This window comes from Pipistrellus hanaki (assembly GCF_964339955.1).
Source record: "Pipistrellus hanaki genome assembly, chromosome: 11".
NCBI lineage: Eukaryota > Metazoa > Chordata > Mammalia > Chiroptera > Vespertilionidae > Pipistrellus > Pipistrellus hanaki.
The window spans coordinates 24,431,084-24,458,266 of record NC_140513.1 but is presented as its reverse complement, the minus strand read 5'-3'; the positions used below and the strand labels follow the sequence as shown (position 1 = coordinate 24,458,266).

General features: G+C 52.5%; 2 protein-coding genes across 2 annotated transcripts; one reads left to right on the top strand and one right to left on the bottom strand.

The window, feature by feature from the left end:
- Positions 1 to 908: 908 nt before the first annotated feature.
- ALDH1B1 (aldehyde dehydrogenase 1 family member B1) lies at positions 909 to 5,652 on the top strand. Its single transcript, XM_084898168.1, has 2 exons — positions 909 to 1,017; positions 3,052 to 5,652. Exon 2 carries the CDS (start codon positions 3,062 to 3,064, stop codon positions 4,613 to 4,615), a length of 1,554 nt encoding a protein of 517 aa, XP_084754294.1. The 5' UTR covers positions 909 to 1,017; positions 3,052 to 3,061; the 3' UTR covers positions 4,616 to 5,652.
- Positions 5,653 to 11,334: 5,682 nt separating this feature from the next.
- Positions 11,335 to 26,766, bottom strand: IGFBPL1 (insulin like growth factor binding protein like 1; the record flags this gene model as incomplete). Its single annotated transcript, XM_084899168.1, has 5 exons — positions 11,335 to 13,542; positions 14,997 to 15,150; positions 17,035 to 17,151; positions 17,894 to 18,003; positions 26,304 to 26,766. 4 exons carry the CDS (start codon positions 26,764 to 26,766, stop codon positions 15,001 to 15,003), a joined length of 840 nt encoding a protein of 279 aa, XP_084755294.1. The 3' UTR covers positions 11,335 to 13,542; positions 14,997 to 15,000.
- Between the last annotated feature and the right edge of the window lie 417 nt (positions 26,767 to 27,183).

Here is a 27,183-nt window from a genome sequence, read left to right as displayed (position 1 = left end):
AACCAGGAGGAAGCTGCAGTGGACACGGAGCGAGTGAGACGTGCGTGTTCAGGATGTCCATCTTAGCACCCTATATGACAGCAACAAGATGCAGGCAAGCTAGATGTCCATCAACAGTCCTCCCTAGCATGGAATTCTTCGCCACCTTGGAGAGGATGATGTCATCTTGTAATTAATCAGTGAAATGAGAAAAGGTTCATAAGAAACCTTTAAGTTAAATTTTAAAAAAAGCATGCGGCAAAATAGAAGTCACCATAAGATTTTATTTCTATTAAAAGAATTTTTGAAAATTTCAGGGGGGGAAAAATAACATTAGATTATTGACACTTTTGGGTGAAAGGATGGAGGGAAGGCAATTTTCCCCCTGCATCTTCTGTTTTCCAAGCTTTCTACAGTGTGCACATATTCTTTTTATCCTTAGGACCAAAAAAAAAAAAAAAAAAAAATGCACTTTTTAAATGCACAAATATAAAATCTTCATGAAACTGAGAAAAAGACCAGAGAAAGTGGAGACAGAAATTAATGAACCAAAGTAAAAAATACAGACGGGAGGTACGTAAGAGGGCCAGGAGAGGTTCAAGGATGGCAACCTAACTAGGTGCACGGTGCGGAAGGGGAAAATGCAAAATATAATTGGGGTCCAGTCTCAGATGGCGGTGATCTGGGGAAGGCCTGCCCCTTCCTGGTCTTTATTTCGGCTCCCGCTCAGAGCTGCGCAGCGAGGGAGGGTGCAGCGCGCCGGCCTGGTGCGGCTGCCAGGGGTGGCGGGCTGGGGCTGAGCTGATCCAACGGAAACCGCAGCCTGGGCGCCCGCGGGGAGGCGTGGCCGGGGCCTTGGGGCCGGTGATTCGCGGCGCCCCAGGCGCAGGCGGAGTCTCATTGGCCGCTGAGCCTCTGGACAGCGCGGAGGCGGGGCCTGTGGCGAACCCCAGGCTGGAGGCAGGACTGACCCCCGGGAGAGCCAGAACTGGCGCCTGAGCGTGAGCCCGTCTGAGCCTGAGCCCGAGCCTGCAGCAGGTAACAAACTCTCTTCTCCCCGGGCGGCCTCAGCTCCTGTCGCCTGATGGAAGCTTCCTCTCTTGGCCTCGGCTTACCCATCTGGGGGCGTCTTTCCGCCTGGCGTGCATTGTAGGACCCTATCCACGCTTTCCAATCCTCTCCTGCGCCCAGGTCCGAGGTCTCCTCCCGAGGTGACACCGCAGCCTCCCGCCACCCCCATACTCCTTCCCCGCAAGCCTTTCGGATTAGCTGGGCCTCAGTGCTCCCGCCCACCAGACCCAATCCAGAAGAGGGCCCCTCACTGGAGCCGTGGGGGAGCGCCCCTTCCGTGCAGAAAGGATGAGATGGGCGCCTCCTGGCTCGATGACCCAGAAGGTCCCTGGTCCTGGGCACAGGGGGCACTAATACCAGGAACCGAAGAAATTGCCTGTAGTCGGGAGGAAACACAAAGCTAGGACTGGGAATCCCGGCTGAGGCTTCTATTCTTACTTGCTGTGTATCCTGGGTGAGCCCCTGAACCTCTCTGATCCCCAACCTTCTCCCAGAATGGGGGTCATCATCTGCTCTGGTCATCCCAGGGCTGCTAGGGGTTTCTCTGAGTTAACTGCTGAGAAGATGGCCTGCAAACTGCAACGCCTGGCACACCAGCGATCTTCCTGTATGCAAATGGCGGTGCCCGGGCAGCCCCCATACAGGCCCCTTAAGTAGGAAGTTTTAGCTTGGCATCAAAGATTTCCCAACCTTGGCCCGTGACCACTTCTCTCACCTGTTTAGCCCTTCCACCCCACCCCGTGGGTTGGTGACTCCTCCTTACACCCATTCCGGTGGACCTCTCCCTTCTCAGACCCAGGTCTGTTGGACCCAAGGCTGCTTCTGCATGGGGCAGAGCCCTGAGCAGAATGGAACCTAAGTGCACCCCTAACAGGTCTGCTGGCTCAATTCCCCCCCTCCTCCCCCGGGAGGGCTTTCCTGGGCAACAATGATTTGTATGGAGCCGAGGACCTGGTTGAGGTGTTTTTCTGGATGAGTTCTTTGCTCCTCTCCGTGCCAGTGGCAGAGGGCATGGAGATATGGGGCTGGGGAGTAGGGCAAGTTCAATTCCTCGTTGCTGTTGAATGGGACAGGACTCCATTGAGTCAAGGCGGAGGGATTGCTGTCCTGGCTGGAGAGTGACTGCTTCAGTGAACCTAGGAACTTCACAACCATTTACATTTCAGTGAATACGTTTTATATGCTGTTTAAGTTTTGCAGCTGCTGTTTTAATCAAATCTACAAATCAAATCTTGTCTTCAGAGTGTTAGGCAAGAAATGAACAGGCCCTTCTTCCCAGCTGCTGCTGGACTTGCTGCACCCTGGCAAGCTGAGTGGGACCTGTGCCCGGGGGCTGAGCGAGGCTGGCTTCTGAGGGTGCTGCCAGCTTGGGTGTCCTGGGTGGAGTGTGGCAGGCTTTTAAATGCACAACCCATTCAGCATAGCCCCGTGAGGCATTTTACATGTGAGGCCGCTGAGGCACAGAGGTGAAGGGAAGCAAGCCTCTCTTTAAGAGAACAGTCTCTCTCTGAGTCTCTTTGGTTTCTACTCTCTGCTTAGGTCAGTTAGACAGCCTTTGTGGAAATGTATGTAGCAAGCATAAGCCCAGGCAGCAGGGCCATGGCAATGAATCAAACAGGGGGGGTGGGGGGGAAGAGCTGATGTTGTATTGGGGAGAGGCAGACAAACATATAAGCATGTAAAGCTACTATTTGGCATGTCAACTGGAAAAAAAGAAAGCCATGGTACGGGGATAGAGAGTGCTAGGGGTGAGGAAAGTTGCAGTTTTATAAAGGGTGGTCACGGAAGGCCTTGCTGAGAAGGTGACGTTTGAGGTGAGGGAGTAAGACAGGATAGGTGAGACACGATAGAGTTGGACCAGATTGTTCTTGCAATCCATGTTTTTTTTTTTCAGGAAACAGGCCTTATGCTAGAATCTTGGGTCGTCTGAGCTGGTGGACCTTTGCGGGACCCCCGGGCCCCTTTCACCTGTTCACCCTGGTTCCTCCTGTCCCTCTCCAGAGTAGTCAGCATGCTGCGCTTCCTGGTGCCCCGGCTGCTTCGCCTCCGAGGCAGGACCGCCCCGTACTCCTCAGCGGCAGCCCTTCCGAACCCCATCCAGAACCCAGACATTCGCTACAACCAGCTCTTCATCAACAACGAGTGGCAGGATGCAGTCAGCAAGAAGACCTTCCCAACGGTCAACCCCTCCACGGGAGAGGTCATCGGCCACGTGGCCGAAGGGGACCGAGCTGATGTGGACCGGGCCGTGAAAGCAGCTCGCGAGGCCTTCCGCCTGGGGTCTCCCTGGCGCCGGATGGACGCCTCCGAGCGGGGCCGGCTGCTGAACCGCCTGGCTGACCTCGTGGAGCGCGATCGTGTCTACTTGGCCTCCCTGGAGACCTTGGACAATGGGAAGCCTTTCCAGGAGTCTTACGTCTTGGACCTGGATGAGGTCATCAAGGTGTACCGGTACTTTGCCGGCTGGGCGGACAAGTGGCACGGCAAGACCATCCCCATGGACGGCGAGCATTTCTGCTTCACCCGGCACGAGCCCGTGGGCGTCTGCGGGCAGATAATCCCGTGGAACTTCCCCTTGGTCATGCAGGGCTGGAAGCTCGCCCCGGCACTGGCCACTGGCAACACCGTGGTCATGAAGGTGGCAGAGCAGACCCCCCTTTCTGCCCTGTACTTGGCCTCCCTCATCAAGGAGGCAGGCTTCCCCCCCGGGGTGGTGAACATCATCACGGGCTACGGCCCAACCGCGGGAGCGGCCATCGCCCAGCACATGGATGTCGACAAAGTTGCCTTCACGGGCTCCACCGAGGTGGGCCACCTGATCCAGAAGGCAGCTGGGGATTCCAACCTCAAGAGGGTCACCTTAGAGCTGGGCGGGAAGAGCCCCAGCATCGTGCTGGCCGACGCCGACCTGGGCCACGCGGTGGAGCAGTGCCACGAGGCCCTCTTCTTCAACATGGGCCAGTGCTGCTGTGCGGGGTCCCGGACCTTCGTTGAAGAGTCCATCTATGACGAGTTTCTCGAGAGAACGGTGGAGAAGGCTAAGCAGAGGAAAGTCGGGAACCCCTTTGAGCTGGACACCCAGCAGGGGCCCCAGGTGGACAAGGAGCAGTTTGAGAAAATCCTGGGCTACATCAAGGTTGGCCAGAAGGAGGGGGCCAAACTGCTCTGCGGCGGGGAGCGTTTTGGGGAGCGGGGTTTCTTCATCAAGCCCACGGTCTTTGGTGGCGTGCAGGATGACATGAGGATCGCCAAGGAGGAGATCTTCGGGCCCGTGCAGCCCCTGTTCAAGTTCAAGAAGATCGAGGAGGTGATTGAGAGGGCCAACAAGACCAGGTACGGCTTGGCTGCCGCTGTGTTCACACGGGACCTGGACAAGGCCATGTACTTCACGCAGGCCCTCCAGGCGGGCACGGTGTGGGTGAACACCTACAACATCGTCACCTGCCACACGCCGTTCGGAGGCTTTAAGGAGTCTGGGAACGGGAGGGAGCTGGGGGAGGACGGGCTTAAGGCCTACACAGAGGTGAAGACGGTCACCATCAAGGTTCCAGAGAAGAACTCGTAAGAATGCCCACCATGGAGACCCAGCTTCCATCCAAGGATTCCACAGCCATCTAGCCAGTGGTCGCCAACAACGTTTTTTTGTCATGGACCCCCTTTAGTTGTTCCAAATGAACATTTAGAACCTCAACAAACAAAATGGAATCAGAGCTGCTCTAGTTAAAGCAGGGATGGGGACTGGGCTGAGAGTCCTATCCACCTGCGCCCCAACCCCAGCCACCTTGAGACCCTGTGTTGCTTCCATGAAACCGTAAGAACCCCTGGAGGATAGAAAAGCTAAGAACCACTGATCTGGACCTTAGTTCTTCCTGCTGACCCCCGGGCTCTCTAATGGGTAACCTGCGGGCGTAGTGGGTGGGCTCCTCTCAGACACGGGATTAGAAGGCATTGGGAGTGCTGATAGGTGTCAGGTTCTGGCCCCATTCTTCATCGACGTAACCTAAAAATCAAGGTTGCTTTTCCTTTCCTACGTACCAGTTTTTTTTTACTGTTTTGCTTGCTTGGCCTTCCTTTTCCTTAATTTGAGGGAAGGAATGGGCAAAGAATGAATGCACATCAGCATTCCTTTAACATAAGTGCAAACAACCCAAATGTCCATCAGCTACTGAGAGAATAAGCAAAATGTTTCCATGAAATAGTCCTTATACTTTTTAGCCATAAAAAAAGGAATGAAGTACTGGCACACGCTGCCACATGGATGAACCTTGAAAACATCATGCTGAGTGAAAGAACAGACATGCAAGGCCACATGTAGTATGTTGCCATTTATATGAATTATCCAGAATAGGCAAATCCGTAGAGACAGAAAGTGGTTTAGTGGTTGTGAGGGGGTGGGGGAGGAGGAATGGGGACTAACTGCTAATGGGTATGGGAATTTTTCGGGGGAGGTTTTTAAATCTTCTGGAGTTGGATAGTGGTGATGGTTGCTCAACTTTGTGAATATACTAAAAAGTACTGAATTGCATACTTTGAAAGGGTGAATTTTATGTGAATTTATTTCAATTAGAAGTTAAATAAAGTCACACATTCTGTTTGCAAATACCTTTGTGTCAATATCCTCTTATTACTGAATGCTTTACAGAATCTTGGGGATGGAACGGACCCAGGTAGTCATCTATTATAGTCAACACCCCTCCCCTCCCCTGCCCAGTACAAAAGTCCCCTCCAAAACTCCAAAATATTTTGAGTTTTGTTTTCTCCTGGCTGGCTGGGTGACAAAGGGCAACTTTACAACCCATGGGGGGAAAAAATAACAACCTCTGGTTCCTGTTTGGAACAAGTCCATGTCAGATCTCATTGCAGGCTTTCCCCTGGCACTGTCCCCCAACCTCTACCAAAACACACCGCCCCTCAAGCCAAGCTCAGTCTCAGGCCATCCTGACATGCTGGGATTTCCAGAGCTTCAAACCTGAATTCAGTATATTTACTGTTAGTCTTCCTTCCCCATCGGATGGGAGTAACCCCAGGCCAGCAGGAGCCCACCGGCACAGCACCAGCCCCCTCTCCCTGCTTCCTCCTAACGTGGTACCAATTTCTACCACGTTAATAATGAACCACCTACTTTTGGATCCACTCAGTCTAATGAATGCAAATGCCACCCACCCCCGACCTCCCTACCCACCCACCCCTATCCCCACTCGTTACATCCTGTTGTCTCACCTAGGCTTCAAGATGATTTTGTTCAGTATCTGACCTTGAAGTTGACCTGAAACTGCTTTCTGGGGATTCTGAGTCTATTTGGTTCCCTTATCTCTCCTTTCTAGGACCTGCTTTCTATGCCATTTGTCTAAGGCTGGAGTGACCCTGACTGTCCCCTGAAATGTACCTTTTATCTGCTTCTCTTAGAGCCTATTGGTACTTTGCATAGAAGTGAGAATTTCTCATGAAAGGGGGAAATGGCAGTGAGTAGATGGGTGAATGGGGATCTCTAATGACCATCAAGCAGCATCCTGGTGATTTAACAAATCCACTGCTCATCTGCTTCTCAATACTTCTCAACCAAGAGAAACTTGGTACAGGGTGTCCCAGTATGGGGTGGGACAGTATAGGATGATCTTCTAGGGCCATTACTTTGATCCCTGAAATTCTGAGACTGAGGAGTCAGCTCCTATTTCTCATCAGCTCAGCCCCCTGTGGCTCCTCTGCACTCATCCCCACGGCTCTGGATGCAGGGCCGAGCGAGCAGGGAGGTGGAACTGGCATCATTTAATGCAGGCGCTGCCCACAGGACTTCACTTGGTCATAGATGTTGCTGTTTACAGGCATCCACCCATTCCAACACACTTACCCCGGGCTCTGCTATTCCGGATGCTGTGTGAGGCGCCTTTACAGGCCACTGAGCCTCACACAGTCCTGTACAATAGGCAGTGGGGTTACCACTGTTTTTTAAGATGAGGAAATGGAAGCTGAGAGGTTTAGCATGAGCCAGAAAGGGTCAACCCGCTTCTTTGCTGCATCCATCAGAGCTTCTGCTGGGTCAGTGACGTGGCTTCTCCTGAGCCGATCCCAGGTGCCAGGCCATTTAAGAACTTTGATTTGGTTTGGCTCTATTCTGGGTGTGAGGCTGACCTCTGGTGGCCACCTGGTTAATTAATTGGTTCAGATGAAAAAAAGGCTGTTTCTGGCTCTAGGCAGGTTGTGGGAACAGAGAATTGAATGAGGGCAGTCCCTGCACGGCAGGAGCACACAGTCTGGCGGGCAGGCAATTACAGAACTGGTGACAAATGGAAGTACCGAGGCCATGAGGTCACAGAAGGAAGAAATAGTATTGAGCACCCACAATACTTATCTCTTGCACTACATCTAATTACCCTCAAGCATTTTTTTTCCTGATGTTTTTTACTTTATTTTAAAAATTATTTTTAGTTTTTCAATTACAGTTCACATACAGTCTTAGTTTCAGGTGTATAGCATAGTGATTAGACGTTTATATAACTTATGAAGTGACCTAATCACCCCATAAGTCTAGTACACACCTGACACCATACATAGTTATTACAATACTAGAGGCCCGATGCGTGAAATTTGTGCATGGGTAGGGTCCCTAGGCCTGGCTGGTGATCAGGGCCCATCTGTGGGGCAACCGGCAGAGTGATTTGGGAGAAGGTGGGCTGTCTGGCACACACTTTGGATGGTCTGGGGAGTGCAGGCTGGAGGCAGCTCCTGCACTGAGCATCTGCCCCCTGGTGGTCAGTGCACATCATAGCAACCTGTCATTCCACTGGTTGTTCCGCTTCCTGTAAATTTGCATATTAGCCTTTTATTATATAGGAGGATTATTGATTATATTCGCTGTGCTGTATTTTATATCTCTATGATCATTTTGTAACTACCAATGTGTACATCTTAATCCCTCCCCTTTTTCACCCAGCTCTCCAATCTCCCTCCCATCTAGCAAACACCAATTTATTCTCTGAGTTTGTTCCTGTTTTGTTCATTTATTTAGTTTTTTAGTTCCACATGTAAGTGAAATCATATAGTATTTGTATTTTTCTATTTGACTTATTTCACTTAGCATAATACTCTCCAGGTTCATCCATGCTGTCACAGATGGCAGGATTTCATTCTTCTGTATGGTTAATATTACCTTATATATATGCACCACACCTTCTTGTCTATTCATCTGTCTATGTACACTTTGGTTGGTTCCATATCTTGGCTATTATAAATAATGCTGCAGTGAACATAGGGGTGCACAGATCTTTTCCAATTAGTGTTGTGGATTTCTTCAAATACCCAAAAGTGACACTGATGGGTCATATGGTAGTTCTATTTTTAATTTTTCCATAGTGGCTGCATCAATTTACAAACCCACCAACAGTGCAATAGGGTTCCCTGTCTCCATGTCTTCACCAGGCACCTCTTAATATTCCACACTTGATAAGTAACCATGGTGACCCAGAGATGTTCAGTTAGTAAGTGGAACCAGGATGCAAGCTCGGGTATTCTGACTCTACTGCATAGTTCAGCCTCAGGGGAGGCCTGGTGGGAGGGATAGGATCCTACTGGGTGAGAAGGAGGTACCCGGGCAGAGAGATGCTGGGAGGGTGTTCCTGGGAGAGGGAAGGGCATGGTGTTTTTGAAAAAGCATGGAGGGTTTGAATAAATGGTGTGAGGAAGGAGAGGCAGGGAGGAAAGGCCTGGGAGGAGGCAAGGGCAGAGTAGTGAAGGGGCTGTGGGCCCTGTGGGGAAATCCACACTTTGTCCAGTGATAGGAAACCATGAGAGCTTCAAAAGGAAAGTGAAAGGGTCATATTTTGGTTTCTAAAGCTGGCTCTGTTTCAGTGGGAGGATAGGTTGGGGGGGGGGGGAGAATAGCTGACGGCCACTCAGGTCAGTGCTGCCCATGCCAGTGATGCTAAGCTGAACCAGGTGTGGGCACCAGGAGGTGACCCATGTTGCTGGCTGGGGGAACCGAGTGGGTGATGGTGCCAGCACTGCCACAGGGAACCTAGCTGGAGGAGTGCTGGGGTTCTTTTTCTTCAGCCTTGCAAAGGGTTCAGCATTCTAGAGAAAGGGCTGCACATAGATGATTAAGGAGTCTGTGGACGAAAGATATTTTTGAAAGGCATTGGGGGTCAGAGGAGCTTCCAGCTGAAGGAGCTAGAAGCCTCTCCTTGACCCAGTACCCGTGCTTTTATTAAACACAATTTGTCCCAAGGCAAGGTGGAAATATACACTTCAAAGGGTAGGTATCAAAGGGTTGACAGAGATCGTCGGTTTCAGTAATAGCCGACAGCTGCTCAGGTGCTTGGCCAAGAGGAGGCCACAGAATGCCCTGAGCTGTGAGGCAGTTAACAATTCCATTCAGGTTTGGGGGAAGTGCCTTTTAGCCGTTTTCAACAGGTGAACTCCATGTGACTCAACCCCAAGCTTCACCAACCTTTTGGTAAAACTCTTGTAACTATTACATGCTGGGATTGGTTCTCGGCAGAGGGGCAGGTTTGGGGACAAGGTGTGTGTGTGGGGGGGGTTATTCATTTCTTCAACCCGTTTTATTGTGCGGACCCCTCAGCACCCAGGGAAGCCCTGGGCCTCGTCGGGGCTCTGCAGATGTGTGTGGTGGGTGGATTCATGAACGGAGAGAGGCTCATGTTCTCTCCACCCCCACCCCCACTCCCACTTCCTAGCAATAATGATTTTTACTCTCCCCTGTACAACCAACCACTTGCTAACACCTGTCCAGCAGGGGGAGATTTAGGCATGAGGAGGAAGAGACGCAGAGAACTGCTTCCTATACTACACACTTCTCAGCCCTGGAGTCAGCAGCAGCTGAACTCAGGGCCCGTCCTACTAGAGGAGCTTACACTTCAGGGAGTGCAAGTACCAGCCTCCAGTTCTACCCGAGTAACAGGTTCCCAAGTTCTGAATTCATTACGGCGCTGCAGACGCCAGGGCACTTTAGTTTCCCTTAATTAATTAAAATACCGCATAATCATCTTCCTCTGATTTAATGTTCCAGAGGCCCTGGCGAAGGCTGGGAGTGAGGAAATTCATTAGAGGAGACTGTTCACTGCCGATTGATTTGCTCATTCTTATTAATTTTACCTGCGTCATCCATCCCTGCGGGAGAGGCGAGGGTGATGTTTTCTTAAAAACATAGGGTAGCCGAAACCCGTTTGGCTCAGTGGATAGAGCGTCGGCCTGTGGTCTCAAAGGTCCCAGGTTCGGTTCCTGTCAGGGCATGTACATTGGTTGTGGGCACATCCCCAGTAGGAGGTGTGCATGAGGCAGTTGATTTATGTTTCTCTCTCATCGATGTTCCTAACTCTCTCTTCTTCTCCCTTCCTCTCTGTAAAAAATCAATAAAATATATATTTTTTTAAAATAGGGTAAAATTCACCCCGCAACCTGATCCAAAAAATTAGTTTTGACTAAAAATCAGACTTTTAAAATTTCAGGTGGGAAGTGGGTACATTTGGGATTGGACATTTGGCTTTCAAACGATCTTCCTGGAACCCAGTTATAACTTAGTTAACAATAGACTGAGATTCAGGCTGCCTGTTGCTTACAGCATCAAGTCCAACCTCCCTCCTATGGAGGCATTTAGGGGTGTGGCCTAAGCCCCAGGCTCCCCACCTGCCACTATGGCTCCCAAGCTGCTGCAGTGGTCACTACTTCCCCTTCACAAGTGAGGAAGCTCTTCTCTAGCCCTGCTTCCTCCACATGCTGTCTCCTTAGCCAGGAATCCCCCACTTCAACTCAAACCCAGCTTAGATGCCTCTTCTCTTCCAGAAAGTGGACATCTGTGCTTCCTGGCAGGACAGTGACCTTGTCCCACCCATTCCCAGACATTTCACCCAAATGCAGGCCCCAGGGCCCACCACCTTCTCATAGTCAGTGTCTGCCTTCTTCTAGCCTCTGGAGAATGCCACTCCCGCATGCATGTGGAAGATGGCAGAGGGCAGATCTAAGTGAGTGAATTAAATGCTAGAATGTTTATATAGTGGGAGACCCAAGTTCAGGGGGAGCTGGAAGAATCAGGCCAGCGGCAGGCGATTAGGACTGGTTAATAACTGCAAGCAAGGTGCTCAGTTGGCGCTGTGCCTAGAGCCCAGGTGAGAGGTAAGGGGGATACAGGCAAGCAAAAAAGGGGGCGAGAAGCATAGGGATGATGAAGGATCTGTGGGCCCGGGACCACCCACAGGAGCATCCCAAGGACAAAGACACCAAAGACTGTCCTCAAAAAACATTTATTCTCAGGGTGCAGGGGTCATGTGACATCATCACATCTAGGAACATAGGGTAGAAAACACAGGCTCTGGGGATCATCTTTCCAATGAAGCACACGTGCTTCAGCCTCTGCAGAGGCCTTGGGCTCTCACCAACGAGAAGCCGTTAGGTTGGGACAATCATGTTTCTTCTAACTTTTTGGTTTTGGTGAAAATTTCAGACAGTGTAACATTTATTAATTTTTTTTGCACACAATTATGATGTAAACCCAGCCTCATCAGTCTTCATGCTTAGCTCCTCATCACAGGGCTCTGTCTAGCCTGCTCTCTGGGTCTATATCCAATTCTGTTCGGGCAAATTTGAGGAGATTCAGTTGATTTTGTTAAGTGTGCTTATTAGCAGGTGCGGTTCTACTACCTTCTCCAGGGCCTCAGCACCCCCATTCCTCCTAGTGTCTTATCACCCACTCAGAACAAGAAGAATGCCCTGCAGACCTCAGTACAAGAGTGGTGGTCAGCGGGAGAGAGGTTAGAAGGTGCCGAGAAAGGAGGGGATGTGAGCAGGTCCCCCAGCAGCTCCAACCACCAACAGGCAAGGAGAGCTTCCAGTCTGATCAGTTTTAATTCTAATTTTACTCAAAGAGGGGGTTCCAATGTTCTAAAGTTTGAAAACCACCATCTAGTTTCATTCTCTTCTCATTCAAATGAGGAACTGAGGTGCAGACCGTGAAGGGGACTTGCTCAGGGTCACGCAGTGAGCCGGGAATGAAGTCCCAAATGGGCCTCATGTGTCTGGGTTCCCAGGCCCGTCTACTGCTGTGTAGTGTGTCACGGTGTTGCCACCCCAAAATTTCAGTTGTGAAATGGCCAGCCTTAAAGGCAGAAAATGCAATTCCAAAAAGGACACCAAAATGTCACGCCCACCGCGGGCAGCGTGAGGTTGCATTTTAAATGTTGAGGTGAACCTGGATAAGAATCCCTGAAACCTGGGTACCTGGCAGCCTCTCCCACCTCGTTTAGAGATGATCCTGAGAAGCAGCACCACAGAGTGGAGAGGGTGCCAAGGAGGGCCAGGCACCATGAGTCTGAGGCCTTCTGACCTTGGGCACCTGCTCTGCTCTCAGAGCCTCGTTTCTTCCTCAGTAAAGGGGCAGGGACACTAACCCTCACCCTGCTGCCCTGGACTTGGGGAGTGACTGCATAAGGAAAAGGGCTTCATGAACTTCAAGGACTGTCCACATGTGAGATCCTAATTCTGAAAGTTTTAATAGCCTAATATCAATTTTTTTTTAAGCCGAGACATTAAATATTCTCCTTCTTCCTTTCTTCATTTAAAATAAGGAGAGCAAGCCCCATTCCTGGCTGAAGTCAAAACATCTCTAAGTAAAACCTTCTATTACACTAGTTCCACAGCCCAGAGCATCTGACCCCGTTTTTACAAATTGATGTCTAAGAATCAGGTCTCCACTGCCCACCTGGTTCAAGAATGCCAAGCTTGGGAACAAGTACTAGACATCATGGTATCCAAACGCCCAGCCATGGGGCCCCTGGGTCTGGTAAAGTGTTTCTTTAACATGGGAAAGTGGCAGGAATAGAAGAGATACAGCCAGCTGTCCTCACCCTAATATGAGGGAATACCATTTGTTTGGTTTTGAGGAAATGCCATTTAAAAAAGAATGCTAAGCCCACACGTCTGTATTTTTTCTGTAGGGCCATCTTACTCTAGGATGACAGGGCTCAAAGAGGCACAGGTAACATCCAGTCCAAACACCATATTCACAGAGGAGGAGTCCAAGGCCCAGAGAGGGAAGGGACCTGTCCAGGTCACACAGCAAATTAGAGGTCAGGCATCGGACAGAGGGACCCTCCTCCTTGGCTCTACAACACGCACCACGTCACAGAGCTCCACCAATCAGCCGCGGACAAGCGAGGCAAAGAGTCACAGCGCACACACCCCTCCTCTAGCCCTTTACAGTTACAAATATTCCACAACATGATCTTCCCCGGGAGGAGTAGTTAAAAAAAAAGAATTCTCTCAGAGCAATTCATTTCAAAAGTATAAAAAAAACCACATGCAGTCTAGACATTTTCCCCGTGTTCGCCCTGCTAAAAACTACATCTGCATATGAATCTAGTTTGCATCTAATTCTTAAAAACATACAAAAGGGGTCATCTACAAACAGTTTTTTCCAACTTGTCACAAAGGGAAACCATCCACCACTTGACTTTCCCATCATCCCGTGATCGTGCTTCTGAGACCCTGGAAGAAAAGAGGAAAAAGTTGGAGGACAGAAGCCTGCTCTGTCACAGTCAACTTCCTGTTGCATGGAAGGTGGGGGCAATGGCACTCCTGGCAGTTTCATGACGTCCACATTTTGGTTTTCTGGGCATCCCTATACACCTGCCATGGGCCTTGTACGCAGGAAGTGTCTAACAAGAGTGGCTGAATCATATACATCACAACCACAGCAAAAAACTAATGCCTTTCAAATTGTTTCTACTTTTTCCCGCTATTGAAAATTCGTCAGTAGGCCTTGGTGACGGTGCCTGTTCACAACTATTCCTGCCATCCTGTAAGAGAATGCCTCCCTTTTGGTTGGTTGAGCGTCATCCCATGCACCTAGAAATTGCTGGTTCGATTCCCAGCCAGGGCACATGCCACAGTTGTGGGCTAGATCCCTGGTAAGGGGCATGCAGGAGACAGCCAGTCGATGTGTCTCTCTCCTTCTCCCTTCCCTTCTCCTCCCTTCCTCTCCCTCTTAAGAATAAATAAATAAATAAATAAATAATCAATACAAAACATATTTAAAAAAAAAAAACCACATACACAAAAATAAGATCATACTCCCTGCCCTCGCCTTCTGTGAGAGGAGAAGAGGCCACCCAGCCCTCTAATGCTGGGTGTGGCCACGTGACCTGCTCTGGATACAGAGTTAAGCAGATGTGACAAATGTTGTATCCCATCAGAAACTTTAAAGCAGATTATGTACTTGGTTTGGCCTCTTGCTCATCCCTCTGCCATGAGAGTGGACATATTCCACAGCGGGCTGCTCCTCCAGCCGGGTCCCCACCTGGAGGGGAAACACAGCCAACCTGCCACCTCGACGGGGAACGTGAGGAGGAGATAAATGTTGGTGATCTTTTGGGGGTTGTTAAGCAGCAGAAGCTGGCTAATAAAGGATTCGTTTTCTAAGTTCACAGTCCGCCTGTTGGCAGGGGACAGCTCTCACCCAGGTGACTCTGAGGACTCAGGCCCCCTGGCCTAGGGAGACGCAGGCTCTCTGCAGATGTGCTGCTAAGAGACACAGAAGGAACCGGGACGCAGACAGAGGAGGCTCAGGCGTCTTCTCTGGGGGCATGCGGTGCTGACACAGTGACCGTGTCTGTTCTCCCGGTGCCTCTCAGGGGGGATCCACGGAAAATACTCCACTCAGCCTCAGAAACATAAAGAAACCACCGGTCCTTTTTACCGTGTGGATGCCTGTAACGTTCACAGCTCTTGATGAGCATGGTAGGCGGGAAGCCCAGAGTAGTGCATAGAACACACTAGAGATACTACCTGCTAACTGTCGTATGTTCCTACTCTTGTTTTGTATCCCGGCTTCCTACATTTATGTGTGTGTTTTTCTTTTTATTGCACATCTTTATAAACCATCTCCATCTCTTGGGACACAGATGTACAAATACCGAAAATGACTTAGAACACGTCCTTACTCCGTCACATGCGGTCGTGTGGAGCTGGGAGGCGAGGGACTCTGTACGTGCTCAGATCGCTAACCGTCACCTTGCCGTGGGCCTGGGCCTCCCCCACCGCATTGGCCGAGTGGCACTGGTACACTCCCTCGTCTTCCTTTCTCAGAGGGTTGATCTAGAAATAAAGCAAACGAGCTTACAGAGTTCTCTGTGGCCCAGCAAAGCCACGTCCTGATGAGTCTTGGTGATACCTCTGAGCATTTGTTCCTTTTCTAAATAAGCTAGAGCTCCCTCTATTTCTCTTCTCGCCTTAGCTGCCAAGGAAGAATTTAAATTTCGTCCTAGTACCCTCTATCATGGCTCTTGTGTTGAGGTTTCCTCTGCATCCTTGCCTTTTACTATGAACTACCTGGTCCTCTTATTGAAGGGGATAGGTATAGGTTATAAGGAAAATATTGCAAATGAAAAGAACAAAGATCTACTGCCCAAGGAATGGCCCCCGGGGGCACCCAAAGGAGGCAGCCTTCACAAAGAGGACACCAGAGGAAACCTTGCCTCCACACTATTTTTGTAATGAAGGTTGGGAATGTTAGGAAGTTGTCTAGCCTAAAGCCCTCTTTTTACAATTGTGGACACCGAGGCTCAGATTCGAAAAAGCCACGGACCCAACTGCATTCTGCGTCTCTGAGCTGGATGCCGAGGATTTGCCAAACCTTGTAGAGATGGTGGTGAAGGGGGAAGACACCCCGGGGGCACCCTGCTCCCCGGCCCCTGCAGAGCAGATCCACAGCAGCTCTCTCCTCTCTTGCTCTCTCTTGTTAGAACAACCTCTGTCACTTGCGAGTCACTCTGCAGACCAGGGAGGACTGATGCACACCGTCTCCTTTCGAACTCACGGTGATCACGGGTGAAGGGGGAGCAGCATCATCCTCATGCTACAGGAGCCTCGCAGGTAAGTCACAGATTGTTAGACTCGTGTGGTCCTTGGCTGTCCAGTCCAAAGCCCTGTTTTTACAGTTGTGGACACTGAAGCTCACAGAGTTGGAGCCACTCGGCCAACATGAACCCCCATCTCATCACTTCATTGCTCCTTCAAACACCTGGCATTCCCTCATCTTAGCAAAACTGCTGCGAGTGGCAGAGAAAAGCTATGAGAAGATGTGAAAGTGACGTCTTTCCTCCTTATCAGCTATGTGGTCTCGGGCAAGTGTCTTAGTTTCCTGTGGCTGCTGTAACAAATTGCCACATACCTAGTGGTTTACAGCAACACAAACTTACTATCTACACTTCCTGAGGTTGGAGTCCAAATGTGTCTCAGTGGGCTACCGTCAAGGGTGTTGGCAGGGCTGCTTTCTTTCTAGAGACCCCAGGGCCGTGGTCAGCAAACTGGGGCTCGCGAGCCACGTGCGGCTCTTTGGCCCCTTGAGTGTGGCTCTTCCACAAAATACCACGGCCTGGGCGAGTCTATTTTGAAGAAGTGGCATTAGAAGAAGCTTACGTTTAAAAAATCTGGTTCTCAAAAGTAATTTCAATCGTTGTACTGTTGATATTTGGCTCCGTTGACTAATGAGTTTGCCGACCGCTGCCCTAGGGGAACATACGTTTCCAGTGTACAGGCTGCCTGCATTCCTTGGCTTGTGGCCCCTTCCTTCCATCTTCAGAGCCAGCAATGGCGAGTCATGTCTTTCTCACACTGCCGTCTCTCTCCTGCCTCCTTCTTCCACGTTTAAGGAACTCTTGTGATTTCATTGGGCCCGCCCAGATAATGTGGGGTAACTTCCTTATTAAAGTCAGGTAATTAGCAAACCTTCATTCCATCTGCTGCCTTACTCCCCTCTTGCTATAACAGAAACCATCCTCAGGCTCCAAGGACCTCTTCCCGGGGCCATAATTCTGCCGGCCACGGAAAATCACCTGCTTTCCTCAGAGTTCTTATGGGGTCCAATGAAAACTGGGTAAGATCAGCTTTGAAACATGTAACATGTTATAGAAATATAAAGGGTGCTTTACAAGGGCCAGTCAATAGTGGCCAGTAATCTGAAATGAATGAGCTACTCACCAAAATCCAGGCTGTGGCCTCGTGGTCCGAAGGACCCCCTCGCACCTGGACAGCGATATTAACGTGGTCCCCAGGCAGGTCCTCCAGCACCTGGGCGCCCTCAGGAGACCGTGTGATCTGAAGAGGACAGGAAAGCCAGGGATGGCTCAGAAAAGGCGTTTCTGGAAACCATCACCCACAGACATCCTCACTGTCTTCATCTTGCCACCGGCAAGCAGGCCAAAACCCTAATAGCTCCTATTCCTGTTGAAATGTCAGTCAGTCTCGTTAAAAACACAAATGCATACACGGACAGCACACTCTGGTGGACAGCAAAGATGCGGACACCAGCACCGTCTTGCAGAGGCAGGTCGGGAGTTCTCAGGGCTGCTGAGACGAGGCACAGCCTATGCTGGGGTCCGTGCTAGTCTCTCAAAAACTGATCTGCAGGAAGATCTAGTTTTGGAACAGGATGGGGTTCTCTGCCACCAGCCACGTCTTTCTAAAACCCAAGCCAGTTAAGTAGTCTCCTACTTCATCCCGCTGATCTAGGCTAGATAAACAGCCGACCTTTCTCCACGGCTGAGTGGCCAAGAGAGCAAATGCCACGGGAAGGATGGCAACCGCTCTTCTCTGGGGAGAGCTTCAGGGTAAATGCTTTGAGGAAATAAACCTGGAGGCAGAGGAATGGTGTAAAACATATCCCTTTAAAATCCTCTGATCCACATATATGCTCACAAACACACTTAAAAGAACAAAAAGCCTTTAACTGCCCCCCCAAAACACACACACACACACACACATGCACACACACACACATGCACACACACACACGCACACGCACACGCACACGAGCGAGTGAGATATTGTATATAAATACCTTCCTCCACGTGATGACCGGGGGAGGCACCGCCCTCACCTCACAGGACAGGTACACCTGGGCCCCAGTGATGTTGTGGACACTTTGGGGTGGAATGACGATCACAGGAGCTGGAAGAAGACAAAGGAACACAACCTTCACCTTGCCAGGACCCAGGACCCCGCTTCCAGAATCCCCTGCTGTGGCCAGCCTGCTGGGCCTGTCTAACGTGGAGAGGGCAGTGGCAGACCAAAGCTTTCTCCACACACACAGAACACACTCCTAGGCAAGGCACCGTGCAGGAGAGCCTGCCTTAGACCTGGACGGATGCCTGCGTGCTTCGACACCCATGCCTCTGCCCCACCAGCAGGAACACGGATTCAGAAGGAAAAAGGCAGCTTCCTAAAGCTACCAGCCATATCCATGGCAGAGCTCCGTTTCACGCTCCCTGCCAGGCCCCGGCTGCCATCTGCTTTTGGCTCAGCTACACGACAGGGTGCTGGGCTCCAGGAGGGGCTGTGTCGCTTCACCAACAGCTGAGTCTACTGACAGATGGGCTTTTCTCTTCCCGCACGGAGGGCCCTTCAAAGAAGAACGCCACCTCAGACAGCTGCGTCCACCCTGGAGCCCAGGCCCCCTGCGGTCCTTTCAAGACGCTCATTTGCATATCACAGACTCACAGACTCCACTTGGCCTCCCCCTCCCCGTGCACCTCCCGTGCCATACACTCAGGAGCCAGAGGCTGGGAGCTGGACAGTGTGGGTCTACGCTGCCAGAGCTTTACAGAAAGGAGGGGGAGGGTGTGGGTGCCCTGGATGGGACCGGAGAGTAGGTAGGTATCCGAGTTAGAAATTCTTAACTCATACTCCATACTCTGCCCAACTCCCTGTGCAGGGCACCCGCTCTACTCACACTGGGACTAAAAGAATCAAGTCCATGGGCCTTGGCCTTTGGGCTCTCCATCCGCCCCTCAATGTTCCTGCCTCTGCATGGAATACACCCCCTTGCTCCAAAGCAGACAGCTCCCCATCCTGCAGGGCTGAGAGGGCAGTGAGAGGGCCTGCACCGCTTGGACCTGCTGAATCATAGTCTGCCTGGCAGGCCAGGGGCTCCCACCTGTCTCACCTGCACAGGAAGGCAGGCTGGCCCACCCTCGCCTCTGGCCCTGGCCCCACGGGGTCTTGGGCGAGGTGAACTGTGGGCCCCTGGTGGGGAAATGCTCTCTGCTGGGTTTTGCTGGTCACAGGGTGTTGAGCTGACCTTACACTGTGATGAGTGTGAAAGTGACGGCTTCAGTTAACACAACATGCAGTGGGGGTCAGAAGCTGGTCCGGTAAACAGATGGCTGGGTGAAAACACACACGACAAATAAAAGAGCAAACACATCCATTCTCCAACTGCAGAGCTGCAGACTCCTGGGGCTTTCCTGATGACTCAGGGACAGCCGGGCCAGCAGGCCTTAAAGAGGAAAAGAAGAACAAAGGGAGGGAGACAAAAGGCTGGAAGGAAAGGGCAGAGGGGAGGAGTGAAAGGATATAGAAATGAGGCTGGTCTGGCTCCTTCAGACAGACTATGAAGCATACCCCATCAAGCTGGTGCCCCCCAAAAAATACCTCTGGGGAACTGTCTTAGAGCCACAGAATCTCAAAACTAGAGGGCCTAACTCTTCCCAAGATCCTGTGACTGACCGTCTGCGATGTGCTCATTAAGCCTCCAATTGCATGCCTCTAGTGACAGAGAGCTCACTACCAACGGAGCCAGGCCCTTCTGTCCTTGAAAGTTTGTCCTCATTGGAACTAACAACCCACTTCCCTGTACCTCCCACCTATTTATCCCAGGCTGCCCTCTGAACCCTGCAGCCTCCCAGGCCCCCCAAGGGTCTCTAGTGAATTGAATACAGACACTGCCCTTCTTCCCCCTCAGCCTGTCTGATCAGCTCACACCTTCCGTTGTGGCCATCGCACTGCCCTCTACCCACGTCCCTGAGTGTGGCCAACGCCCCTTCAGTGAACCAAGGTCCCAGGCTTCTAACACTGCCCGATGCGCCCAGCCGCCTGCCCGGCTGCCGCAAAGAGCCACAGCGGCCCTGCTCCGTGGCAGGAGCCCCATCTGCACAGACGACAAAGAGGGGCTGATGTATGCACGTCCGCCTGCGGGCATCGCCTCCCCCGGAGCCCAAACGGCTCCTGGAACAGCGCACAGCGGGACAACCAGAACCACATCTTACTCCAAAGCCCTCCGGATTCCAGAGGGACCCTCCATCAACATGTTTTACTTTCATTCGAGTAAAGTCATAAATTTTAAATGAGATTTCATCAGTCCCTTTCAGGTCTAAACGAATAAGCCAGTAAATCACATTTCCCGTTTCTCCCCTTGCATTCCCCTCTCCCTCTCTTTCAGTTAGGAAAGGCTGCCCTGCAAATCCTGTCTCTGCCACTGATGCCACGTGGCAGAAAAATACCGTTTCTTTTACTGAAGAGCTTCTGATGATAAAGAGACATTCACATTTTTATTTTTAAATTCACACAAGCACACTCCTTCCTCCTGGCACGCGGGTCTACGTTCTGAGAGATGCATACGGTTGCGTAACTGCTGCCATAACCAAGTCAGAGGACAGTTCGGTTACCTAGAAAAATTTCCTCCTGTCTCTTTGTCACAGTCATCTATTTTAAATGTTAACCTGTCTGATTTTACACTGAAAACAATTTTATCCATAACAGTTCTTTACAGTCAGTCATCACCATCGTAGTCTTTGTCACAATGGCAGCAATGCCACCAGCTCACACTGAGCTCCCTGTGTGCGAGGCGCTCTTGTGCTTACGGGGATTATTAACCCATTTGACCTTTCCAGCCTCTCAGCAGCTGCCACCCGGGGGTCGCCCAGCCATAAAAGGCGGGGCGAGGCTATGAGCCTGGGGTCTGGCTCCAAGCCCTGCCCTCTCCTTCCATGACATGTCCAGGTACACTACTCTTTTCACCCTCACACCAGCCCTGCATCTATCCCCATTTTACAAATGAGAAAACCGAGGCTCGGGAGGTGAAGTGTCTGGAAGAACAGGGACCCTGAATCTATTAACGCTACACTGACTTTTATTTTTTAAAAATCTATCTATCTATCTATCTATCTATCTATCTATTGATTGATTTCAGAGCAGGAGGGAGAGGGAGAGAGATAGAAAATCCATGATGAGAGAATCACTGATGGGTTGCCTCCTACACGCCCCCACTGGGGATCGAGCCTGCAACGTGACCTCCCAGTTCGTAGGTCGATGCTCAACCGCTGGGCTCCACACTGATTTTTAAAGTGAAACATGCGTTATTTTGTTCGGACGCCATTCCGTTATAAGAAAACTCCTTAGGGATTATGTCGGGGGTCCGCAAGACAACCCCTTGGTTTGAAGATTTGCTAGGAAGACCACAGGACTCAGCACAGTTTTACTCACAGCTGTGATCACAGAGAAAGGAGACAAAGCCAGTCGGCACAGGAAACGGCACACGGGCACAGCCTGGGAAATCCAGGTGCAAGCTTCCACGAGCCTCTCCCCGCCGAGTCACAGGACACGCTCAATTCCCCAGCAACACATTGTGACAACAGGCAAAACGCCACCTCCCAGGGAAGCACACTCGACACTCAGTGCCTTACTGGGGGCGGCCACCTGCGCCCCCTCTGCCTGCTGCACCCTGCAGTTCCAGGCTCCCAGGGGGACAGCAGGGGGGGGGGGGGGCAGCTCTCCTTCGCTCAGTTCAGGCACAGTGAGCACTGCTCTCAGCGCAGCACGGCAGGAATCCTGGGATCCCGGTTCCCAGACCCCAGCCGAGGACGTGCCCTGCCAGCAGGCCTGGCTAAGGATACACTGCTGTGCTGACTCTTTTCTGCCCCGGAATAAAACCCTCCAGGCTCACCCCAGGGGACCAGCTCTTGTGAAGATACCTCTGAATGGGTGGTGTGTCCTTAACACTAGCAGGTCATCCCCAGTACTTCGTCCCCAAGGGCTCATTGGAGTGGGATACTCAGCCTCAGGACTACCACTGGCAGGAGGTTACCAGATTCACATCCTGTCTCGGCCACACCCCCGTTATTATGACATGCCCTCAGTTTCTTCTTCTCTAAAATGGGCACAGAAGTCACTTATCCCTCCCCTCCTATATGCTGATGTGAGGAACAGTCACAAGGCTCCTTGCAAACTGTAAAGGCTTCCACGGAGGGACCTGAGGATGGGGCAGGTGGTGCTCCCCCCAGGATGGTCTCCTCAAAGATGCCTCTATTGTCCTCTCCGGAGGCTCCAGAGGCCGTGGCCCGTCCTCGGATGAGCCCGGGGCAAAGCCTCACGGTTGCCAGAGCTGCCATCCTCCTGGAAGAGCCAGGCGTTCCCGTCTACCTGCCTTTGACAGGAGTCAGATGGCTTTCGAGAGGGAGGATGGTGCCTGCTCCGTCCAGTCTGAGCGTGCTGGCTTTGTCTTTCCAGCCCTTCCCTGCTCATTACTTGTTTCCTCCTGTTCATGCCGGCAGCAGCCCTGGAAGTGCTGGGACGGCACACGTCTACCCACCGGGGAACAGAAAATAGTCACCCAGGTGTGTCCTAACCAAGGCAGCCCTGGGTGGGCAAATGGAACCCAGGGAATCTCAAAGGCCCAACGCGGGAGCTCTGGCAAGTTTCCAACCGTCTCCTCCTTGTCTGCACACCGAGACGGTGACTCTGGCCCTTGTCCTCCCAGCGAAGGGAGAGAATGAATGGGACTGTGCCATTAGCTGTGGGGTCTGTGCAAATGAAAGGACCGATGTTATCTTTATAGTGTGTGGTGGTCTGGCCCCTCACCCCCTCAGCCGTGCCCGGGGCTGCCAGAGTGAAAGATCTTCCCAAATGCCTCTGAGACGTCTTTAACGTTAACGGTGCTCGGGAAAGAAAGAAGATCAGAAGTCATCCCCCAGGACCCCATCCGCCTGCAGGAGAAAGCGCCCCGCCACTAGTTTAATGATCAGCCACCGAACAGCCCTTTAATTTATGCTAATAGTCACCTTCCCGTGTAGAATGAGATGCGGCTTCATCCCGCTCCCCTCAGCCTGCGCCTCACACCCCTCCCTCCGCCTGAAAGGCTTTGGAGCACGAACACCCCCCCCCCCTTCTTTGTCCCTCTCACAAAGTGGCATTCGCCGACTCTCCTGGTTACCTGGTAACACACACCTCCAAAAGGCGTATTTCTAAGTGGAGCTGGACTCCCAACCGAGGTAGATTTTCCAAGATTCGGGGTCTCAGGAGCTTATTGCAGCTCCGGAGGCTTGGTGTCCTGGTGGGCACTGGCACAGTGCTCTGTTCCTATCTAATTTAGCTTTCGAAATAGGGCGTCAGCCTGCTGCCTGCAGGCCCTCACCCACCCCCAGCCTTAGCAATTCGTCAGAGTGCACACCTGGAAGGAACAACACAGCCTTTTACAGTAACGACAGCGGTAACAACGGAATGCCACGCCGCCTTACAGTTGAGAAACAGAACCGTTAATTCTGTATAGAATGAAGCTTCCTCCCTCAGCCTGGCTTGCAAGGACCCTGCCTTAAAGGACTCTGGGTGGGCAAGATGGTACCAATGGTCTCTTGGCTCCGTTCTGCCCACCCTGGACCTCCCTCCCTCTGTGCCTTCGTTTATGCCGTGCTTTCCCCACCCTCAACCTGGGAATCTTTTACTCATCCTTCAAGGCTCCTCTCAGATCCTTCTCCCTGTTCCTCTCAGGAGCCACCACCCAGCACTAACAGAGGAACCAGCAACAAGCCTTGGGGGGAAGAAAAACAGGTAGATCCAGACTAAGAAACCCTCCAGACTCAACAGTACCCAATCTGCAGCACCTTCCCAATCAGGCCGCCAGCGGGCCAGAGATGCACGGCCCCAGTGAACCCAGGCTGGAGCCCCACCTCCGCGGGGAGCTAGCCAGATGGCTCCAGGAGACGCCCTCCTGCACGCCTCAGCTTTCCCTTCTATGAAATGGGCGCGAGTCCTGGCCAGGACAGTTGTGAAAATCGAGCAAGAAGATGGGATGCAAATATATGTACTGAATATTATATATTCCAACAGTAAATAATTATTCAGATGTGGGAACGCAGTGGGTCTTCAATAAATGCGTGTTAACCAGAGGATGACTCTCATTATCAGGCATTCTGGGGGCATTGCAGGGCGCGGGAGGAAAAGGAAGCATTTAGGCCTGAAAACTGTTTCCAAGCGCTCCTGAGAGGCACGTGTAAGAACACCTTCCCCGCTGTGCAGAGCGTCATACATATGTACGGAGGCTTCGCTCTGTGAAAGTGGGAAGCTCGCAGAGTGAAAGGGAGGGTGATGGAGCTGGGGAGGGGTGGTGGCTTTATGGCCAGTTTTGAGGCAGAACAGCTGCTGCTGTGACTGAGTCTGCTTCCCTTCCGCCGGGGTCCCCAGGGGCTTTGTTAAAAGTGCTCCCGCTGCGTCCTCTGCATGGTGGCTGTAGGCAGCACAGAGGGAGGTGCCGCCCGGCCTCGATCCAGCTGGGAAAGAGCCGGTCCACACCTTCAGGCCCCACCAGACGCAGGGGCAGGGGCCACACGTGCATCTCAGGACAAGAAGGGACGGGAAGACAGTGCCGTGTCTGCAGCGGCTGACAATTACGGGTGGGGAAGGAGAGGTAAATTCCGGGGAGGCCTGGTGCCTGTCACTAATGGGATCATTAAAAGCAGCTTCTGGATTGCCTCCCTTTGGCGCCTCGAGCATCTTTTCGCCTGGGGGCTGCTGCCTGAGGGGCGCCTCAGGGCCCATAGATCAGCGTGGAGGGGCTGTCACATTTACTTGTCATTCGGTAATTTTCAGTGAATTAGGGGTATGGGGTTTCCATCTGCCATCTGGCCTCCAGCCGGTAACCATGGCAACCACCACCTGCCTAACTTAACACAATCAAGTCCTGTCCCGAAAAGAGCCCAGAACAGGGTGCAGGGGACCTGGGAGCTGGTCAGGCTTTACAGGTCACCCTGGCCGGCCCCGTGCTCCCCCGACCCCCAGCCTCAGGCTCCTCCCCATAATAGTAGATTTGGTCTAAACATCTTAAATATTTTCAAGGCATCTCTCTCTCTCTCTCTCTCTCTCTCTCTCTCTCTCTCTCTCTCTCTCTCTCTCTCGGAATTATCTCTCCAGGGAAAAACCATCTGAGACCTTGCACACCAGCAGATTCTGGAGGCCTGGTCAGCATTTATGTCTCCTGCATGTGGAGTGAAGGTGTTACCTGTCTGGAGACAAAGAGGACCGCCTGTGAATTAACTGCTGAGGAAAGCAGATTGTAAAGAAACGAGTGACAGGAACCAGAAAAAGGAAGGAGACGGGACTGTTTAAACGCCACCGGGCAGAAACAAAGAGACCTCAACAGTGGCTCCACGGGGCTGACCCAGCCCACAGAGGGGAAGGGACCAGCCCAAGGTCATTCAGGAAACCAGCAGTACAGGAAGGACCAGCCAGCTCTCCCCCGCATGGGAGCCCCAACTCGGAGTGGCCATCGGTGACTCCTGTGCTCCAGGGAGGCGCAGGAAACGCTGTTTTCGTGTTTCTGGGACAGGAGCCTTCCTGCCCCGTCTCCAACACCGGCCTCCTGGACATGCATCTACTAGGAATGCTTTTGGGAAAATAATGCTAGAAACTTCCCAATGCCTGCTGAGGCATCCCCCCACCCCCAAGGCGTCCTTGTTGGAGCTGAAGTCATTACACTGACCGAGGCATTTAGGCCAGAACCCCACGCTGGACCCCTGGAGACTCACCCTAGGCTCTCCACCGGCCCCTCAGGCAGCGTGGAAAGGGGCGGTTCTCCAAAATCCAGTGGGCTGGCAGAGTGCATCTCTGGGTATTCCTTTACTAATGTTTGATTTGTTTTTGTTTGATTTTAAAAAATTACATAGAAAGGGTGGGCAGCAAGAACTGTACACAACTGTATTGCAAGGTTAATGAACTTTAAGTCTCCAGGTTCCAAGCAATGATTCATTTTCGATTCCTTTAAAGTGGGACCCTCTACATTGTAGTAAGCCTTAGCTCCACAAAACCTGGGTCTGCCCCTGGCGGCACTATGATCCTTTGTGAGTCTAATCTACGTCTCCAAAGGTCTAACTTGTCCTGAGTAGCGCCCGAGTCCTGGTCTGGAGGTCCTCTCCTCCTCCTCCGGCATCTTCACGTCCCCTCCCTCTTCATCCAAACAACCCACTCCGGCGACTTGGACCCAGAGAGGACCCCCCACTCCCAAACTCCCAGTCTCGTGGAGGGAAACACGCTATGAGCTTGGTCAGGGAGGGCAGGCGCAGGATGTGAGTTCCTGGAAGCCCCAGTCTCCCTGAGCAAAACCGATCCTGAAGGAAAAACTGGGGCTTCGGCAGCGCTGCCCATCGTGGTGCAGAGCTGGGGGGATAAGGGGGGACCTATTGCGGGGCAAAAGCCAGACTCACCAAATTCGCAGGGGCCGTCGCGCACCTTGTACAGGTGGCCGGGGTGCCTTCCCAGAGCGTGCCGGGCGCGCAGGCGCAGCGCGCACACGCTGGGGTAGGAGCGGCCGTCGGACCCGCACACCGCGCCGCGCTGGGCGCACACGCAGAGCCCGGTGCCCTCGGGCGCCACCCCGGCGGCGGCGCGGCTGGCGCACACCAGCTCGGGGCCGCAGCGCGCGCCCGCCCGGCCCCCGCAGCGCGCGCCCTCGGCGCCCAGGCAGCGCGCGCAGCAGCCGCACTCGTCGCGCGCGGGGATGCCCGGCGCCGGGCAGCGCGCGGGCGCGGGGCAGCGCTCCGGCCGGCACGGACCGCAGTCGGGGCGCCGGCTGTCCGCGCCGAGGAGCCCGAAGCCCAGGGCCGGCGGCGGAGGCGGCAGCAGCAGCAGGAGCAGCAGGAGCAGCAGGAGCACGGGTGAGCGTGCCATCGTCCGCTTGCGGGACGGCAGGGGCGCCTCTGCTCGGCTCTCCGCACCGCGCTGAGGCGCCGCCACTCCGCCCGCCCCGCGGCCGCTGATTGGCCGGGCCCGCACCGCGGGGCGCCGCACGGGCCGCCCGGCCTGGGACCCGGGACCGGTGCAGCGGGTGGGCTCCTGGCCGCTCTGCAGGCTGCACCCGAGGGCTCCTCCTGCAGATGCTGGGGCGCCGTCGGGGCAGGAACTTGCCCGGAGCCTCTGTGTAGTCTGTATTGTGTACTGTACACGGTTTCCAGATCCAAGGCTGGCTCCAAATATTATGCTCCATCCTCTCAGAAGGATGCGTCATTTTATTTGGCATTTTGTATTTTTCCAAAGTTTTATTTTTAAAAGGAACGCATGGTTTAAAATGTCAAAGCTTACAAATGG

Bases quoted from the DNA above. Each gene is read 5' to 3' on its own strand.
- ALDH1B1 (XM_084898168.1), top strand. From the start codon at position 3,062: ATGCTGCGCTTCCTGGTGCCCCGGCTGCTTCGCCTCCGAGGCAGGACC.